The following is a 19,971-nucleotide window of genomic DNA, read 5'->3' on the forward strand; positions in this document are numbered from 1 at the left end:
GTTCATACATTGGTTACTTAATGGACGTACCAGATTAAGTCATAACCTCTATAAATTGGTCCTCCCTCCACCCATTAGGGTTACCACATATTCTTTACAATAATTCCATCGCTGACGGTTGTGGTAACATAAAGTTAGGGCAAGGAGGTAGAAACCAATTTACGACTAACGCTTCCGCTTCTCTCTGTGATGATTTCCGCATCAGGTATGTGCCCCTAACAATCTCTATGTAAGATTATCGTGTTCAAGATCCTAAAAGTATTTAATCTTACATCTTCGAGTTATAAGTAGTTAAGAAAATTATTTTTTCAATTAATGCCACAAAGGTTAGTCTTATCCACTCAATATAATGATGAAACTTTTTATTATTATTAGACATATTGAATGAAGTAGTAATGAATTTGATTAAAAAAATAAACAAATTTGGTGAATGTAAATGGTAATTAAGAATTGATTTGAAATAAAAATAAATTTTAGCGAGAATAATCGTTATATGAGATATAAACGGTTTAAAAAGTATATGAATTATAAATTTTATTTACATTGGAAATAAATGGCTAATAGATATATATAAATTAAATGTGATTTTTTTTAACAAAATATACCTGTGGGTCAATTTCTGTATTTGAAAAAATCTCAAATCATGATTTTTGGAGAATTTGGGATATGATGAGATGAAATCAACCTGAAATAACATGTCCAAATATTGATTTCATCTCATGATATGAAATCACATGACCAAATGCCTACTTAGTATTTTTACACGTCCCAAAGTTGCTTCCCAAGGAAAATATTCCAAAGAAATGTGAACATTTAATTTATTATTCATTATTATTGTTTATTCATATTATTGACGATAGACAAACATTTGACCGTTTCTCATGTTAATATACTTTAGTTTATTCTTTACTTATATTTCATGTTTATTATATTTTTGTAATATTTTTTCTTTCTCCTCCTCAATTAAAAAGACGAATTCAGTCTGGACTCATCTTGTGTACACTATTCAACAGTGTCTTCATAACACTTGGTTAACGTTTCAGAATTGAAACAAAAGCTCAATTTAGATTTTAGAGTTTCCAAAAATACAAATTTAGAGTTGTTTATCTTTAGATATAAGAGTGGCTTAATTGTTGTCTCAGTCCTTCACATAATTTTATGTTTTGGTTGTAAATACACTTTGAAATCATGCCTAAACTTCTTCTCATAATGTGTTAAGAAGAAGAAAAATAAATAAATAAGAGTAGCTTTCTGCAATAGGAAAGAAAATAGAAGCAACAAAGGTGTGAATTGACATCATATTTAAATGTAATGTAACAAACACAAAGAGATAACAAAGAAAGGAGTAAGAGCACAACAACAAACACCTTAGCCTACCGTTCTAAATCGCAGCTACATTACTATTAAAACTAACAGGGTCCCCAACACACGATGTTAAGAGTATCTTTTCACCTGATCACCTACAAAATCCGTTAACCTTTTTGATCCATATTTTACCCATGTACAACTCATAATTTCCCCTTTTTGGCCTAGCTGTCATCCACCGTGGCATCTGACATGGATATAGGCTCCACATCATTCACAACATGTAGATCCTATCCAAAAATCATTAACTGGTTAACAAAAACAAAGATGAAGTTTCTTCATCCTTTGATGTCACCACAAAATGTTAGTCTTATGGTAAATCCTTCGTAGGCTCTGAAATAAGAGTTTTCTCAGATTCAAAGTCTTGACCTCCCCACTTGCGTAGGCGCTCTGCAGACTGCTCAACCTGCATTTCATTTTCTTATTATTACACATGACTAAATCATACCGAATCAGAAGGTTCAACAAAAATCTGTAACAAACTATGAATTTAACTAGTATTGCTTCATCTGTAATTTTCAAAGAAAGAGGAACAGAAAATTTAATTGTACAAAAATCACCAAATGTTTCACTTACCTCTTTATTCCAATCGATTCTATAGAGTACAAATGAGAGTAGCAGTGTCTGCAAAGCAAGTCCTGCTATCATTCCTCCCCATAGACCCTGCAAGACAAAATTAAAAAGTATGAGATACTAAAAGGAAGAGTTTCCTACTCCATAAAAGATGCGGAGTGAAATTAAAAAGTGAGTTTATTTACCACGACTCCAAAGTTAGCGACATAACCAAGCGTATATCCTAGAGGAATACCAAAAACATAGTAAGATCCCAAATTGATATAAGCCACTAAACCTTGCCATCCACCTCCAATAGCAACACCTGCAAAACAATATTTGCTACAATAAGGACTACAAAGGCGAGGACACTTATAAACATAGAAACAGTAAAAATGGAATAAAAGCAACACCTGATATTACAGGCTGAACACTGTTAAGAACCATAGTTATTCCGAGAAGCCAAGCAAGGTCAGCAACGGCTCGTTGCAAATCCTTGCTGTTTGTGTAAAGAATGGCCAGATGATTTCTTACTGCTAGTACTGATATCATGCAGAATATCCCAATGAGGAGTGATTGAAACACTGCAATATATACACTATATTTGGTAGCCCTGGGACGCCCTAACCCAAGCTCATTTGAGACTCGTACGCTGAGAAAGCAATGATGCATTAAAACAAACTCAAAAACAAATGGAGTACATTTTTCTACAAGAATTTAGACTGAATTACCTAATGGCAGCATTGATTCCAATGAACAACATTGCTTCCCATCCATCAATATTCATGCTGAAAGACAAATCAGAAAGACAAAAAGGGTTGATTGATTTCAAGACATTTCATCTCATCAAAGCTATGCACAAAACCACAAACTTTGTACATGACAATTTAATTGACAAATTCAATCAATTACACAATTCAGCTTAGAATTCAGTACTTTAAGTAAACTAAATCTTGATAAAGTTGTAGCTTCACTGACAGTAAATGATTTTTAATGGGGCTTAAGTTAAGCATTGTCCAGCTAATTATCCTGTCCTAAAATTGTTAATTACACATGAAAAAGAACAATGATAAGCAAATACAAAATGAATTTTGTCATCTCGTTGAGTCTTGTTAGACAGAACTCTTGGTATATGTGCTAATGAGAGACAACAGGTTCTGTGTTCTGGTGAAATAGGTGAGTTGCATGCAAGTTGGCTGGACACTACCATTATAGAAGAAAAGAAAAAGAAAGACACAAAACTCACCAAATAGAGAGGGATCCAACAGCAATAACTGCATCCTTGAGTTGTCCGGTGAGGACAATAATACTCATCATGTACCAGATTTCAAGGCATAACATAACAGCCGAGGCAACCGAGAGTCTAACAAATGCCCAAATCTCATTCAATGCTGACAAAGACCATCCCGTCCACCCATCCTTACACCAAACTACCACGTACACAAATTGGGCTATTGCATTGGCCCAACCTGTAATATTAAAGACTAACGCAGCCCCATTTATACCCAAGTTGAATACATATAAGAACAACCATAGCAGAAGTGTATGGAGTAAAAGAACTACAAAACCAATACAAGCCAGCACACCAACTTTACTCTGTGCTTGAAGAAATTTTGAGGTGGGAATAGCAACTGCCAGTGAAAACAACTCAGGGATTGAAAACAGGGCAAATTTCCCAGCAAGAACAGCCATATCATGTTCTTGGCCTAAAAGATTAAGTAGTGGAGTTGCAAAAATATAAATTGGCAACAAAAACAATGTACTAAACAATAGAATAACCATCGACCGTTGTGTGTAAATCCCAAGCATATGTATTTGCCCAGCACCAAATGCCTGTCCACACAGTGTCTCCAGGGCACTCCCCATGCCCAACTACACAAAATTTACAACAAATACCCAAATAAGAAACATAAGAATCACGAGACTATTCCACTTTTTCCGGAAATGTTTGGCAATATGAAAATTTCAAATACAACATGAAGTTGTATTTGGAATTTGAAAAACACCCTAATATTATTTGCAAAAATTATAACCAAACACAACTCCCTCAAAAATTCCAAATAAAGTGAAAAAATATCAAATGATAGTAGGTAGTAGCTCGTCTATTACATTTAATATTTTGGATATTACTATTTTAGAGCATATTTGAAATAGTACATCCAAATTCTAAATATTCAGTGCAACAAACACAATTCCAACTTAAAAAATACCAAATAAAGTTTTAAAAAAATACTATTCGTTTTTTCAGTACTAAAAACTCCCATTAAATAGGAGCAACAGAGAGAACACAAACCATGAAGCCGAAAGAGAAAGTCCCAATGACATTTTGAGCAACAGAAACAGCAGAGAGCTCAACAGCACCAAGATGACCACAAAAAGCAACTGTAATAGAGTAGATCCCATATTGGCAAAGAATACTGAAAGCAATTGGACCTCCAATCTCCCATAACTTCACTGTCTCGATCCAGAATACAGCCCACCATTCTTTCAGTCCATTAACGGGTCGATAGTCACCGTCAAGTCCAATGAGCTGCTGCTGATTGTTGGCGCCGGAGAGCAATGGCGCTTCCATTTACTATTGGTAGTATGTTTTTTTGATAAATAAATTAACAGTTCTCCGGGTTTTGCTCCGACCTATATTATATCTCATATCGTAGTACACAAAGCGTTAAAAAGTAAAATAATACAAGTAGTACAAAAAGTTGAAAAGTTATTATACAACAAAAAGACATAACCGTAAATAAGTCAAAATAGTTACAAAATAAATAAAGGGGCGGCAAGAAATACTCCAGATTGGAGTTTTGTACTTGAATTGAGATGCAACACGCCTAGTAGGGCTCTTCAAAACTCGAATCCAAGCTAAAAAAAAAGTTATTGATTTATTGGGTTATTAATTTTGTGATTTGGATAATGGTTTTAATTATTTTTGTTATTGAATTATCGATTTTTAATCGTTTGAGATTTTTTTTAACGAGTTAACCACGACTCAATAGTAAATTAAATAATTATATTTATATTTTTTTGAATGTAAAATCCTTAACTTAGAGTTTTGTGTCCTGTTTTTATTTCTGGTTATCTCCAACTCTTGGTTATTGTACAATGTTTTAGTCTTTATTTTTTAGAGAGATGAAAAATATGTGAACTCATGCGCATGATTCATTTTGAGCAAGATGTCATCTATAAAATCGTTAATCGAATCGATAACAATCAATAATCGATAAGACAATATCTTAATGGTTATATAACGATAAGATAATATCTTAATGGTTATATAACGATTTAGCATACAAATCGATAATCAATAAGTCAAACCGATAAACTTTAAAATCGAATCGGACCGATTAATACTAACCCTAACCGATAGCCCTCTCTTTTTCATTTAGGTTCATCTTGACTTGACATCCTAAAAAAATAAATTAAAAATTTGTTTTATTAAATTAATATTGTTTATAAAATTTTGAACTTTAAATTTGATGATTATATTATTTAGTATAATTATTTGATATTAAGAGTAGAAATAAACAAATATAATATAACTCTCTTAAAATTTTAAATTGCACACGTAAAAAGAAAAGTGTCTAAATAAAATACTACTTAGTCAATAAATTAAAAGGTATAGATCTAAACTTGTCTGGATTGCGGTCCCTAGGAAGGACAATGCCAATTTAAATTAAATATTCCCTCCGTTCTTATTTATATGTCATCATTTTTTGTTTCACGTGTATTAAGAAATTAAGTAAAATTTGTTATTCTACCCTTATTTAATATATTTTGAAGTCAACTTTTCAATCAATGAATATGAATTAATTTATTTTGATTAATTAATTTGACCAATGGAAATAAATTACTCACTTAATTTTTCTATGTTGGTCAAATGTATATTTTCAAGGCTAATACAGTAACTCACAAGGCAAAATAGGAATAATATCATAATTTATGCATTGATTTTATAAAATGACAAATATTATGAATCTACTATTTATAATAAGAGTATAAATACTCCCTCTATCTCAATTCAGGTGACTTACTTTATTTTTTAGTCAGTCCAGAAAAGAATGATACATTTTTATATTAAGTAATAATTTAACTATAAATTGTCTATTTTATCCTTAATGAAATGATTTATTGCTACACAAATTTCTATCATTCATTTTGAACCACAAGTTTTAAAAGTCATTTTTTCTTTCTTAAACTTCGTGTCAAATCAAACTATCTCACATAAAATGGAACAGATAAGTATTAAAGTTGTTTACTGCAGATCATGTAGGACCACTTTGTCCGACGACCAACGCATAACATCAAATTTACATTAAAATGGTGTCAGTATTATTATAATGTAAGCAACTACACAATTTAGTAGAATATATTAAAATTACACGAAAAGGGAATATTCTTCTCTCTTTAATATACAATTTAAGTTAATTTTACTATAAATTATAATTATATAAAAACATATAATCATCACAAAAATGAAAACAAATATATTATATTGTTAATAAATAACATATTGTATTTTAAAGCCAAAACAATAAACATTCATCAGTAATATATTATATTTCATCAATAATTTTACTTTTATTTATATTATCCATTAATATGTATAATGTATAATATTTGATAGCAATTTTTACCATTTAAAAATTTATGATATAAATTATTTTATATTAAATAATTATATATGAAAATAATATGAATTATATAGGGTGAATATGTGGGGAAAAAAAGGGAGAAAGGGTTCGTTTTATACTACGGACTTAATTAAAAACATAAAATTTATAATATGTTAAATAGAAGTTTTGTATAATAAAAATAATAATAAAATAACAAAAAGTGATCTAGTGTTGATAAATAGTGTGAAACTATTAACACATTCAAAAAGCGTAAAAAAATAGTTAGATTGGAGATGATCTAAAAAAACAAAAATTACTCATCCTAATTTATAATAGAGTGTATTTATAATATATCAGAGAAATTATTCACGCTTCGCGCGATTATAAATAATATAAATATAATAATATGTAAAGGCATATAAAAAGAAATTAATCTTTTTTAATAAGGAGTTTCTTCTTGATTCTACCATAAAGTATTCAATGGGTAAATGAGCTAATTAGAATTGGCAAAACTACATTACAGTGAAATTTGTTTATAGGCTGAACCCATTTGAAGCTGTCTTTCATATGACTTATTGAGATTGGCCTTGTGTATTATTTTATTTTTACCTTGTCTTTCAACTTAAGCGACCTTGTGATTGTTTATACTGTATGGAACTCAAATAGACACTGAAAAAGGCGCTAAAATCACATCATTTTTCAAGATACCTTATGATTGATATTATTCTTATTTTGCCTTGTGAGATATTGTATTAGCCTTGAAAATATATAGTTGACATCAATTTTCACTTAGACATCTCAACCAAGCTTTGTTCATTTTAAACACTTTATGTTGAGTTCCGTTGTGTCATTTTGACACTTTTTGCTGACTTGACATATTGTGTGTGCTGCACCCATTTTGAGCGCGTGAGGGGTTTTATTTTGGATTTTTAAAAAAAATTTCCTTTTTCTTCTTCACTCTTTTGCCCTACCACTTATTCCACCTTCCACCATGAAAAATCATGATAAAAACCTTACAAAATATGAAAAAATAAAATAAAAAAACTATCACACTAATTTTAAAAATGTTTATAAAAACAAATTTTTTAAAAATCATCACACTAATTTTGAAAAGATTTTTTAGAACAAGACACATTTTTTTCTTCAAAAAAGTAGAAGAAGAATGTCATATATGATTTTCAAAATCAAATTCACAATAAAAAAAAGAAAAAAAAGAGATAATTGTAAAAAACATCTAAACTATACCATTTTTTTAGTTTCATACCTAAACTATTGCGAATGTGAGTTTCATACCTAAACTATTACTTTTTAGTTTGAGAAACACACCCCTCTCTTTTATACCACTCTCATCATGGTGTGTGTAATACACTTTCTCTTTTATTTAAAAAATTGTCACATCACACTCTACATGGACAAAACATTCAACCTTGACAAAATTAAATAAATTATTAGTATTAGTTAAAATTAAAAAATTATCATCCAAAAAAAATAATATTTCTTATATAAAATAAAATGTAAAATATTTTTTTTACCCCACTCTTTTTTTAAAAAAGAAATTCTACCCACACACCTAACCCTCTGCTTCCAAATTTTATTCTTATTTTGTGTAGATAAATTATATCGAAAATATTTTTTATTTGCTACCGCAAGATTTTTTTATTTATTTATGTTATATTAGGTACACTAGTAGAATTTTTTTCTCTAAAAATATATGTACGTACATATCTAGCACAAAATGAGAAAAACGTAAATTTTTTTTAAAAAAAAATAGGAGCAGAGGGTTAAATAGGATAGGGTAGAATTTTGTTTTTAAATTTTTTTTGGGCGGAGGGGGGGGGGGTTACGTGGAGGAGGTGGTGGAGTGGGGTAAGAAAAATAATTTAAGTTTTTAATTTTTTTTTTTTTATGGATAGTAATATTTTAATCTTTAATTTTTAATTAATATTAATAATTTATTATTTAAAGTTTTGTCAAGGTGGAATATTTTATAAATGTGGAATGTCATGTATCAAGGTTCTTTCAAATAAAAGAGAGAGTGCATTACACACACCATTGAAGCGTGTTTTTCAAACTAAAAAGTGATAGTTTAAGTATGAAACTCACACTTTCAATAATTTAGGTATGAAACTCAAAAAAAAGGGGATAGTTTAGGTATGTTTTTGACACTTATCTCGAAAAAAAAAACTAAAATCTAATGCTTTAAAATTTTTTTTGGAAGAAAGAACCAAAAAATGGCTGTAGGGTTGGGGAGGCAAAAGGGACGTAAGGCAGATGGGGTAGGGGGTGGGGGTGATGTAAGGTGGTGTGGGATGGTAGAAAATAGGTAATTTTCTTTATTTATTTTTGCTGAAAAATTAGTTGCTTTTTAATAATTTTAAAAACTCAAATGCCACATGTTAACTTTTAATTAGTCAACATGTCATGTCATCCGCAAGTGTATGACACACACTTCGTAATTTTAGCTGATTGTCAAAAAGGTGTCAAAATGACACAACGGACCCCTACTTGAGGTATTTAAAATAAATAAAGCCTACTTGAGATATCCAAGTAAAAATTGATGCCAACTTTAGGGAGCTGCCAATGGATTGGGCCTTATTTATAATCTTAATAAACGAAAATTTCCACCTTTTCGCACCTGAAAATAAAAGCTGAAACATCAAATATAATATTAATTCTCCAATCTCATGAACATAAAGTGTATTATAATACTATTTATGAAATGATAAAAACTTCAACTAAAAATTTAAACGTTTCAAAACGTATACGGTTCTGTACAAATAAGAAGGAAACATTGATTTGAGTAGATGTTCTTTCCACTATATATTTTAGTTTTTGAATTCGCAAGTACACTAACTACGAAAAACTTGGTGAAAGCATAGGCAATAACTTAAAGGTAAAAAAAAAGGAATTCCGACAAAAATCACTTCAAATTTTGGTGGGACTAAATAAATAAAAAGGGAATCCTCGCTTGTGGTAGCGCCACATCACCGGGTTGAGGGTTCTATATAGAAGTAACAAAATTGTCGATTGATGACTTCATATTTAAGTCAAGTTATGTTGTGTTAACTGTTATGCATCGATCGTAGTTCTATAGCCATTTAGAGTTTAATTTTCTCCATTTCTGAGTCTTGATCTCCCCATATCCGCATCCGTTCTGTCGTCTGCTCAACCTGCATTTTCATTTTCTTATTACTACTAGAAAACACTCATTTATACTAAATGCAAAGCGTTCTTACTTCATTGATCAGTAAAAAATTGGGAAAAAAGAGATAAGGTATTGAAAATTCTACACTTGTACTTGCTCAACAGAGATGATTTTGACCCAAAATGTCGAACAAGATTTGTTATGGAGTTCAATGGATAAGAAATACACAATAACCATTAGTTGTCGTACCTCTTTATTCCAATCAATTCTATAGAGTACAAATGAGAGTAGCAGTGTTTGCAAAGCAAGTCCAGCTATCATTCCTCCCCATAGTCCCTGCAACATAAAATAGATACTATTAAAACAAATTATAGTATTCATATCAAGTAGTAGTTTTCAACAACAGAAGAAGGAACCAACAAAAGCAAACAGAGATTTAAAGCTAGATGTGTAATTAACTTTGAGAATTAATTACCATGACTCCTAAGTTAGCCACATAACCAAGAACATATCCGAGAGGAATAGCAAAAGCGTAGAAAGAACCCAAATTGATATAAGCCACTAGACCTTGCAACCCACATCCAATAGCAACACCTGCAACCCAAAAAGATCATTGTGAGACTATGGAGGTCTTAACTATAAGAACAGAACAATGTAATTAAAGAACACCACCTGATATCACAGGATGAACACTGCTGAGTAGCATTGCTACTCCAAGAAACTGAGCAAGCTCAGAAACAGATTTGATCAAAACCTCGTTGTCGGTGAAAAGAATGGCAAGATGATTTCTTACTCCCAATACTACAATCATGCAGAGAATCCCAATGAGAAGTGACTGAAATAGTGTGACATAGACACTATATTTGGTCGCCCTGGCATGTCCTAGCCCAAGCTCATTTGAGACCCGAACACTGGGAAAACAACAATACATTAACCACAAACTCAACCAAATGACAACGTAAGGATTTCATTACCTTATGGCAGCGTTGATTCCGACAAAAAACATTTCTTGCCATTCACTAAGAGTTGAACTGAAAGATGACAAAAATTGATATGTTTGATCAGTTGTTAAAGTCAAGCAAATACAAAGTTTAATCTAAACTTGCCTATCCTGATTGAATGTTCGGTTGCATTTTAAGCATTGCAGAATAATAATAATTAAATGGGGGGAAAAAATTAGACACAAGACTTCACCAAATAGAGAGGGATCCCACAGCAGTGACAGGATCTTTGAGATATCCGGCGACGAGAACAATACTCATTGGAAACCAAATTTCTAGGGATAGCATAAGAGCCGACTGAATTGACAGCTTAACAAAGGGCCACATGTCATTGAATGCAGACCAAGACCATCCTTTCCACCCGTCCTTGCACCGAAAAACAACGTAAGCAAATTGAGCTAGCGCGTTGATCCAGCATACAAGATTAAGGGACATAGCTGCCCCAGTTAAACCCCAATTGAATACATAAATGAAGAGCCAAAGGAGAAGAGCATGGAGCAGGAGAGCCACAAAACCAATCCAGGCCAGCACGCCAACTTTACTCTGAGCTTGAAGAAATTTTGAAGTGGGAATAGTGATAGACAGGGAATATAATTCAGGTATGATTAACATGGTGAACTTTCCAGCAACAACAGCAATATCATGATCTTGGCCTAGGAACTTAAGTATAGGAGTGGCGAAAACATAGATTGGTAAGAGAAGGAAGGTACTCAGCAATAAAATTATGATTGAGCGTTGTGTATAAATTCCAAGCATGTGTACTTTCCCAGCTCCAAATGCCTGCCCACAGAGCGTCTCCAAAGCACTACCCATGCCCATCTACAAATTGATCCGATGTAACTATTACTGTAATAGTGGGAAACACTCGTAAAAGGAAAGAGGGGACGAGGACTCACCATGAAGCCGTAACAGAAAGTAGCAATGACAGTTTGAGCAAGGGTAACAGCAGCGAGTTGTGTTGGTCCAAGATGACCACAGAAAACAACAGTGATAGCATAAAGTCCATATTGACACATGATATTCAAAGCAATTGGGCCTCCAATCTCCCATAGCTTTACTGTCTCAATCCAGAATACACCCCACAATTCATTCAAATTCATGCCAGAAATACGCCGGTAGTCACCATTGGAGGCGATAAGATGGTAGCTGGACAAGTCATATTCCAACCCATCAAGATCGCTGGACGAGTCATATTCCAGCGACTGTGATTCCATCACTCTTCACAAATGATCCAAGTGAACAGTTAAGAAAGTCATTAAATTGATAATGTAGCCATTACTATTGAGTAAAATATTAGTAGGTGCGTTTTGCTTGTATATCTTCAACTGGCAGACGGAAATACCCAAATAATAAACAAATGTAAAGGAGATAGATCTACTGATTACGTCAATGGGAAAAAATGTTAATAACTGACAGATGTTATGTGTGCATGTGTCCCACTTCCAAGACACCTTCTAAGAAGAGTTGAAGACATCCCTCAAATAACTTTGTGATATATACAAATTTAATAATACTACTCTGTTTTTTCATCTTCTAATTAAACTTTTCCTTCTCCTTCTTAATAAATCACTGTTGTGTTTCTTCTCCTTATTCGAATGTCTCCGATTTTCATTGTAGATAGTAGAAGAAATTATTGAAGAATGGAAGGCAGATAGCTCACTGTATTGGAACACGAATTCAAGTTTCTCAAATCATAAGTTGATATCAAGCATCAAAATAAAAGACTTACTGAATGAAATTAACACTGTAGACTTGCCTGAGATCTCTTGATGAACTTGTTTCCCCGATAAGTAATGGCCGCTAAATTACATGTTCATTTTTGCATCCAAAGCAAAAATCAACTGTTCTCCTCCTATTCTACATTGAGTATGATCAATAATTTATGTTGTTGAGGAAAACCATAATTTCAAAAGCAAATGTGCCAAAAAATAATAAAACTTACCACAAACACACAAAAATTTCTATTTTCAGTCATCGCTTCTTATATATGCTCTGCAAAAAATCAATACAATATAATTTCTTATATATATATATATATGTTGCTTTGAGAAGAGGGTTTAATGCGGCTGTTGGGATTTTTTCCAGTTAAGGATTGCGACTGCTATTGGTAATTAGTCGTGAGTCGTGATTATTGCAATTTTATTTAATTAAAACATTTTGCTCATGGTTAAAATTACTTTAAAGGCAACAAAAAAAAAAGATGAGATAAAAAGTAATTGGAGAGTGCACGTCTTTTATATATATATATATATATAAAAGATTATCAATTATGGCATTTAAAATATTTACTACTATAATAACAATTTTATAGGATATAACCTAAGCTACGCAATCGAATTTCATTCCAAAATGGTTGCCTATATTTACACCTTTTTAGATGGTTGTTACCCATCATTTTATATTGTATTGCTAGTTTAAATACAATGTTTATTTTGATTGTTATTTAAATTTTATTGTATTGTATCGTTTAAATTCATCGTTAGGTGATGACTAAAAGATCCATTTTATGTAACGACCGATTTAGTGTGATTGCATCCGATGCATCATTACCTTAATATTTTCTTCTCCTTTTAACTTTATTTATCATTTAATAATCATCTTTCATCTTTTATTCTACCTTTTCATAAAGCTCTACCTTATACCTTACTTTTCTTGTAGGTTTATCATTCAAAATATGGGTGTGTGACATTATGTAACGATGGAGAACGATACAATCTATCCAAACATTGTGTTCATTAGAACAATATAATACAATACGATATATATATATATATATATATATTATGAATCAATATGTAACAACCATCCAAACAAAGTGTTAAGAACACCCTTAAAATTTGAAAGCTAATCTATATTTATATCTTTTATATATATTACTCTATAATATAGAAGCGAACAGATAAGCTTAGGCTCAGTCGGTTAATTAATCGATTTGGCCTTCTCCTTTATTTATATTTAATAATAATAATTTCTCTGTTTTAGTTTAGTTATCTTATTTTTTGTTTTAGTATGTTGTGTATTTGTAAATCACTAAATAATAAATACTATAAATTACAATAATTAACAAAATAAAATATATTAAAAATTTAATCAAACTCTCAAAATACAGATAGGATAACATTATATTATTTGAAAATTACATTAATAGTACTATAAATCACAATAATTATCAATTTAAAATTTGATTAATTCTCGAAATTTCACATGTGCCACATAAATTGCGACAAGGAGAGTAATATAAATTATTTGAAAATTACATTAATTAAAAATATTATAAATCATAATAATTAACAACTTAGAATATTTTTAAAAACATATTAAAAATTTGTCTGACTCGCAAAGCTTCCCACGTAAATTGGGACAAAGTGAGTCCTCTAACATATATTATTTAACAATTACATTAAAATATTATAAATCACAATAATTAACAATTTAAAATATTTAAGAATCATATAAAAATGTGATTAACTCTTTAATTCTATCCGTGCCACAAAAAAATTGAGATAAATAAAAAAATATATATTGAGTCAATTCTTGCACCGGCTCTTGTATCTAGTATATTACATCATTCTTAAATAAGAGTTAGATATTTTTATGTTTTAATTTTCAAAAGAAAAAAATTGTTAAAAAATAAATTTCACCAAAAAATATTAAATGTGAAGGTTACTATTTCCATTCCACATGTGATGAGTTATTACTTTTTGGACCCTTAAATATTACTTAAGGAGTAACGTGAAATCGACTCTAAATTAAGTATTAACAAAAGTTACGTGAGGCACCGAGACGTGTGCACTCATTTGACTTTCCCTTTTTCCCGTTGTGTATCCGAGAGAACTATTTTTTTAATTTCGATAATTCGAGATTGATTGTTTATTTTTACTGTTTACTTATTAAAAATAGTTGACATTTTGAAATTAAGATATAATTAATTATTTATTTTCATCTTTATTCTTACTTAATAAATGTGGAAAACTAATATAATGATAAAAAGAGTATATTAAATTAATATCAAAAGGTAAATAAGATAATAGAGGGAGTACTAAATAAAGATTACGAGTATGTTTTAATGGACTTATAGTTTAAGACTTATTTTTTGTTATTCAACTTAAACAAGTATCTAAAATATATTTTTATCTTGCACAAACATTAGTAAAATATTTATAAAATTATTTTAACTTAAAAACATTTAAAATAAGTCAATAAAAAATCTCATAGACTTGTAACTCTTGAACCTAATAGCAACAGACATAAATTTTATCTGGTATAGAAAATCCGAATGATTTATATAATAAATACTCCCTCAGTCGAGAAATGGTTATATATATATACACTATATCTACTAGTATATATATATATATATATATATAATAAAGGAGAATAGTTTGTAATATGGTTAAGCCAAGTGACAAATTAATGAAAAGTCACTTGGCAATTTTAAGACAGAGTTAATAAATATTCCAATATGAAAATACATTAGACTTTTAAAAAAGAACGATTTTTTATTAGCTTAAAAATAGAAACTCATAGGTAGAAGAATCCAAATTGAACTCTTACTATTTCATAAATATGTCATTTTCAAATACTGTAATAGGTAGAAGAATCCTAAATGCACTCATACTATTTCATAAATTTGTCATTTTCAAATATTGTAAAATAAATAAATACATTTGAATTAAATATTAAAATAGAAGATAAGAATATTTTAAAACAAAATTAAAAAATAATTCAAACATGAAAATACATTAGATTTTTCAAATGAACGATTTTTTATTAGATTAAAAATAGAAACTCATAGGTGGAAGAATCCAAAATGAACTCTTATTATCTCATAAATTTGTCATTTTCAAATACTATAATAGGTAGAAGAATCCTAAATGAACTCATCTATTTCATAAATTTGTCATTTTCAAATATTGTAAAATATATTTAAATACATTTGATTTGAATATTAAAATAAAAGAGAGTAGTTTGCAACTTGGTTAAACCAAGTGACAAGCTAATGAAAAGTCACTTGGCAATTTTAAGACAAAGTTATAAGATATCCCAATATGAAAATACATTGGATTTTTAAAAAGAACGATTTTTTATTAGAATAGAAACTCATAGGTAGAAGAATCCTAATTGAACTCTTACTATTTCATAAATTTGTCATTTTCAAATATTGTAATAGGTAGAAAATCCTAAATAAACTCTTACTATTTCATAAATTTATCATTTCCAGATATGTAAAATAAATTTAAATGCATTTGATTTAAATATTAAAATAAAAGATAAGAATATAGAAATATTAATACAATGATAATAATAAGAAGGAGGAGGAGGAGATTCTACGGCCCGTAGAAATTTCTACGACTCGGAGGAATAGAACCCCAAAATTTGACTCTCTGAAGTTTTTCCACGACCTGACAATACGACCCGTAGAATGATTATGTAGTTCACCGACTCAGAAAACTCTGATGTGGGTAGTCTCTGGTAAAACGGTCATAACTTTTTATTCCAAACTCGAAATAAGAGACCTTCAATTTGATAGGTCATGGGCCACCTAATTCATTATTTGCTGAGAGATATGATCGTTTGAAGTTGACCTAAGTTGAATCTTACATCAAAATTTAATCGATAAGGAACCATTCAATTCAACTTTGTGCTAGGGGATTCTAGTGACCTTAATCATATCCAAATTCATTCTCACAGTAATGAATTAACCTTAACACCTACGAACAATTTACGAATCACCCGATACTGCTTGTACTTAAATAAACAATGGTTCAGGTCTTAACTTAAGAAATGACATTCTCAAAAAACATTTACTCCAACATTTCCTTAATAATTTCACATCAACCAAAATTGATCCAAATATTATGAACATGGAACCTTAGTTAAAATCATCTTCTACTTTTTTTTCAAATGTGAGTTTGAGAATAACTTTTCTGTCACGCCCCGAGCCTATACCCTGAACGTGACCGGCACTCAAAAATCATTGCTGGCCACAAATGAATTCTTGGCCTGGCTCAATACTCAGTGGAAGACTTACTCAACAATAAAAGAATTTTAAAAGTAAAGTTTTAACTCAATGTCTCAAAATAGATACTCAGAATATTTTATGCAAAACATTCACTGGCCAAAAAAGGCAACTCAAGTCTTTAAACATTAAACACTAGAAATGAAAAAGACTCATGAACTACTACTGTCTATCTATGAAGCCTCTAATACTATGAGGGATGTCGGGAAAAGGCCCTGAATCATCCTAACAAAACTGAAATAACAAAAATAAATAAGGGATCCTCTAGAAGCAAGGAGGCTCACCAAAACTAACTTGAACTGTTGTGGTATTAACGAAACGCCTGTTGATGACCATGATCTCCTGCATCTACATCATGAAACGATGCAGGCCAAATGACATCAGTACATTGAATGTACGAGCATGTAAGGGGAAACTGAACATAACATAAAAACTTGAACTTTGTAAAAAAGGAAACATAGTCACTCAACTCTACTCAACTCAATACATTATAAAAACAACAATAAAGGTGCAGTTTATATAAAGCATTTAAAATAGTAGATAACAACTCAATGTATTTAAAAATACAATAACAACTCAGTTTGTATGTAAAGATACAAAATAACTCAATCTGAGAGATTCTCTAACCGACAACCATCACTATGAGCTATACCTTGCCGGAGTATAAGACATCTTCAACTAAGTGGATCCACTAAGCTATGCTTAAAAAGCAATAAGGAATCATCTAAAAAGTATGACCTTTTCTACCCACGTTGGCTACATGGTTTATGAGGACTTTGAGTTGTATTAACTCGTCCCCATATCGGTGCTCAGTACTACTCCCATACTATAACTTAGCTCATATGTTTAAAAACATTTCCTCATCCTCAAGCTTTGAGATTATTAGTCAAAAAGTTCTCTTAAAAGAGATTATACTCAATAACTCCTCATGAACTCATTTGGAAATCGATGTTTCCTCTTATTTTAAAAGTAAAAATATTTACTCTTGGGAATACTTAGTTCCCATATATTCGTTTTGAAAAATGAAACCCAACTCTCATCATCCTCAAACTCAAGTACTTAAGTTTGAAAACAAGTTTTAAATGATTGTAAAAAACTTCTCAAAATGACTCAAAAGAACTCCCAAGACTTTACTTTTAACTCTACCTTGAATTTGAATTATGAATTCAAGGGTTATGATTCATGTTACGAAGGATCTCTTGATGTTTAGATGTAGTTTAGAGTAGTTATAATCAGAACGGAGTAAAGGTACACTTTAAGAGAACTTAGACGGAGCAAACGACGAAAAATGGGTAGGGGCAGCGACCCTGACGCACTACTGGCGTGGGGCGCCAGTCCCTAAACTTCAGAGAATCAAATGTGGCGCACTGCTGACGCTCCGCCCCAGCCCCCTTGGCACATCGGGGGAGCGCCACCCCAGCCCTTCCCCAAAATATTCCGATGAATTTTCTTCTTTGATTTTTGGCCCTAATTCACCTAGAATCGAATGATTTCTTCCCCACTCACTTAGATTCGAATACCCAACATAAGTACACAAAAATCTACTAAAAAACAACCCTCAAACTCCTAACATTCATTGCAAGAACTCATTAAACTCATCATTAACGATTTAAGAACGAAACTTCAAGAAACTCTTCAAGAACTCAAGTCATTCAACCTCAAGAACAAAATTACGGATTTAAAATCACATGATTGATGTGTGGGTGAACGAACCCAACACTATAAGAGCTTACATACCTCTTAGGGATCAACCCTTGGCGAAATTCTTCGACAAATCTCACGAATCTTGACGAATGCCTTGAACCTCTCCCTTTTTCTCCTATTTTCCTCTTCTTGAACTTCTCTTTAAATCCTAAGCATATTTGGGATTGTGAAAACTAAACCAAATCAAATTTGATCCCAAAATATTACTAAAATCGTTTTAAGCTGATGGGGTAAGGAAAATACCAAAATACCTCATTAATTCGGGTAACATTCCTTAACTTGACAGACTGACTTCAAACGAGCATATCTTTCTCATCCAACCTCGCAACTTAACAAACTTGGTGGCGTTGGAAAGAGGATTCCAAGACCTTTCATTTGATATCTTATGGGCCACCTACCTCATCCTGTACTAAAAGTTATGGTTGTTTCAAGTTGACCTAAAACTCACAACTTAAGCTTAACTTGAACAAATCTCAAATTTGCTCTTTCCAAATTACTTAGTTCTTTCTAAATTTAGCTCTTTCTAAGGCGGAATGTTACATTTTCTTTTTCAAAAAATTTGAGTAGTTTTTGTTTTCCAATGACATGAGTGTACGCCACAAGATATATTATTCACACAAATAAAAAATTGAGTTACGGAATATCACGTAAGATTACATTATTGTTTCAAAATTTTGGGTGAGATAATAAACAAAAATATCAAGTTAAATTTTTTTATTTTTTATTTTTATTTCTTCTACTATTAGAAGAGTGAGTTTTAAAAAAGTATCAACATGTATGTTTGTCACAATCCAGACCGTCGTGATTGACACTCACACTAACACTCCGGTGGGAGAACCACTATTACAACCCAAACCAGGCAACTAATCTAAAAACTAAGGCATTTAAGTATATGAAAGCAGAAATAATACCTAAAAACTAAAGTTCCCATAAACTTCAACAAAAGATCTAACAACTAACGATGCGGAAGAAATAACCTAGAACCTGAAAGTCAATGTACCAAAACATCTAAAGTTCAACAAGTCTATACAAGATGGGATACAACCCCAACTAATGTACTAATAACTAATAGAACATAAGTCCAAGTCCAAAAATGTTGGACATAGAAGAAAGATAATTTCATGGCAACCTAGAAGAATCGGCTCACCCTTGAATTCAAACGATCACTGATCTCCTAAGCGAGGTCTGTTAGTAGCCACTTGAAGATGCCCTGTACTCAACAAAAATAAGAGCAAGTGCAGTATCAGTACACAACCATAGTGTACTGGTAGGATTACGTGGCTATCCCACTAAGTGCAACATAAGCAAGTCAAGACAACGTTATAATCACATGCATATATATCAACATATACAATATTATCAACATTTACGAACAACGAACAACTTCACATTTTATATCAAATCATTGGTCCTCTCATGGAACCCAAACCCAAACAGTTAGCATACCAAAATGTGGTATCCGATCCCATAATTATGACAGAACGTGGCAACCGATCCAAGTTAGTAATGCCGGAACGTGGCAACCGATCCAAGTTAGTGTGTCGGAACGCAACACCCGATCCATTCAACAAGGCA

At 31.2% G+C, this 19,971-nt stretch overlaps 2 protein-coding genes across 3 annotated transcripts; both read right to left on the reverse strand.

Moving 5' to 3' along the window:
- Window positions 1–1,269: 1,269 nt before the first annotated feature.
- LOC102586300 (protein DETOXIFICATION 35-like) lies at window positions 1,270–4,585 on the reverse strand. The gene is made up of 7 exons (XM_006353842.2): window positions 4,211–4,585; window positions 3,164–3,789; window positions 2,649–2,705; window positions 2,331–2,569; window positions 2,124–2,242; window positions 1,942–2,028; window positions 1,270–1,771 (listed from the first exon to the last, which is right to left on the reverse strand). Exons 1-7 carry the CDS (start codon window positions 4,487–4,489, stop codon window positions 1,676–1,678), a joined length of 1,503 nt encoding a protein of 500 aa, XP_006353904.1. The 5' UTR covers window positions 4,490–4,585; the 3' UTR covers window positions 1,270–1,675.
- Window positions 4,586–9,278: 4,693 nt separating this feature from the next.
- Window positions 9,279–12,679, reverse strand: LOC102585959 (protein DETOXIFICATION 35-like). 2 transcript variants are annotated; one of them, XM_015311545.1, is made up of 9 exons: window positions 12,616–12,679; window positions 12,430–12,525; window positions 11,570–11,891; window positions 10,867–11,492; window positions 10,647–10,703; window positions 10,345–10,583; window positions 10,148–10,266; window positions 9,922–10,008; window positions 9,279–9,697 (listed from the first exon to the last, which is right to left on the reverse strand). In XM_015311545.1, the coding sequence occupies exons 3-9, from the start codon at window positions 11,885–11,887 to the stop codon at window positions 9,626–9,628; spliced, it is 1,518 nt and encodes a 505-aa protein (XP_015167031.1). In that variant the 5' UTR covers window positions 11,888–11,891; window positions 12,430–12,525; window positions 12,616–12,679; the 3' UTR covers window positions 9,279–9,625. The 2 variants fall into 2 exon arrangements, with proteins under 2 accessions (XP_015167031.1, XP_006353903.1); XM_006353841.2 differs by having other exon boundaries at window positions 12,430–12,530.
- Window positions 12,680–19,971: the final 7,292 nt, after the last annotated feature.

Source organism: Solanum tuberosum, unplaced genomic scaffold (genome assembly GCF_000226075.1).
Source record: "Solanum tuberosum cultivar DM 1-3 516 R44 unplaced genomic scaffold, SolTub_3.0 scf00159, whole genome shotgun sequence".
In the NCBI taxonomy this organism is placed as follows: domain Eukaryota; kingdom Viridiplantae; phylum Streptophyta; class Magnoliopsida; order Solanales; family Solanaceae; genus Solanum; species Solanum tuberosum.

Excerpts from the sequence above, each read along its gene's own strand:
- LOC102585959 (XM_015311545.1), bottom strand. The coding sequence starts at position 11,887 with ATGGAATCACAGTCGCTGGAATATGACTCGTCCAGCGATCTTGATGGG. Across the intron at positions 10,704-10,866 it reads GTGGGATCCCTCTCTATTTG|TTCAACTCTTAGTGAATGGC; the intron begins GTGAAGTCTTGT and ends GTCATCTTTCAG. Across the intron at positions 10,584-10,646 it reads GGAATCAACGCTGCCATAAG|TGTTCGGGTCTCAAATGAGC; the intron begins GTAATGAAATCC and ends TTGTTTTCCCAG.
- LOC102586300 (XM_006353842.2), bottom strand. The coding sequence starts at position 4,489 with ATGGAAGCGCCATTGCTCTCCGGCGCCAACAATCAGCAGCAGCTCATT. Across the intron at positions 3,790-4,210 it reads CTTTCTCTTTCGGCTTCATG|TTGGGCATGGGGAGTGCCCT; the intron begins GTTTGTGTTCTC and ends AATTTTGTGTAG. Across the intron at positions 2,243-2,330 it reads TGTTCAGCCTGTAATATCAG|GTGTTGCTATTGGAGGTGGA; the intron begins GTGTTGCTTTTA and ends ATTGTTTTGCAG.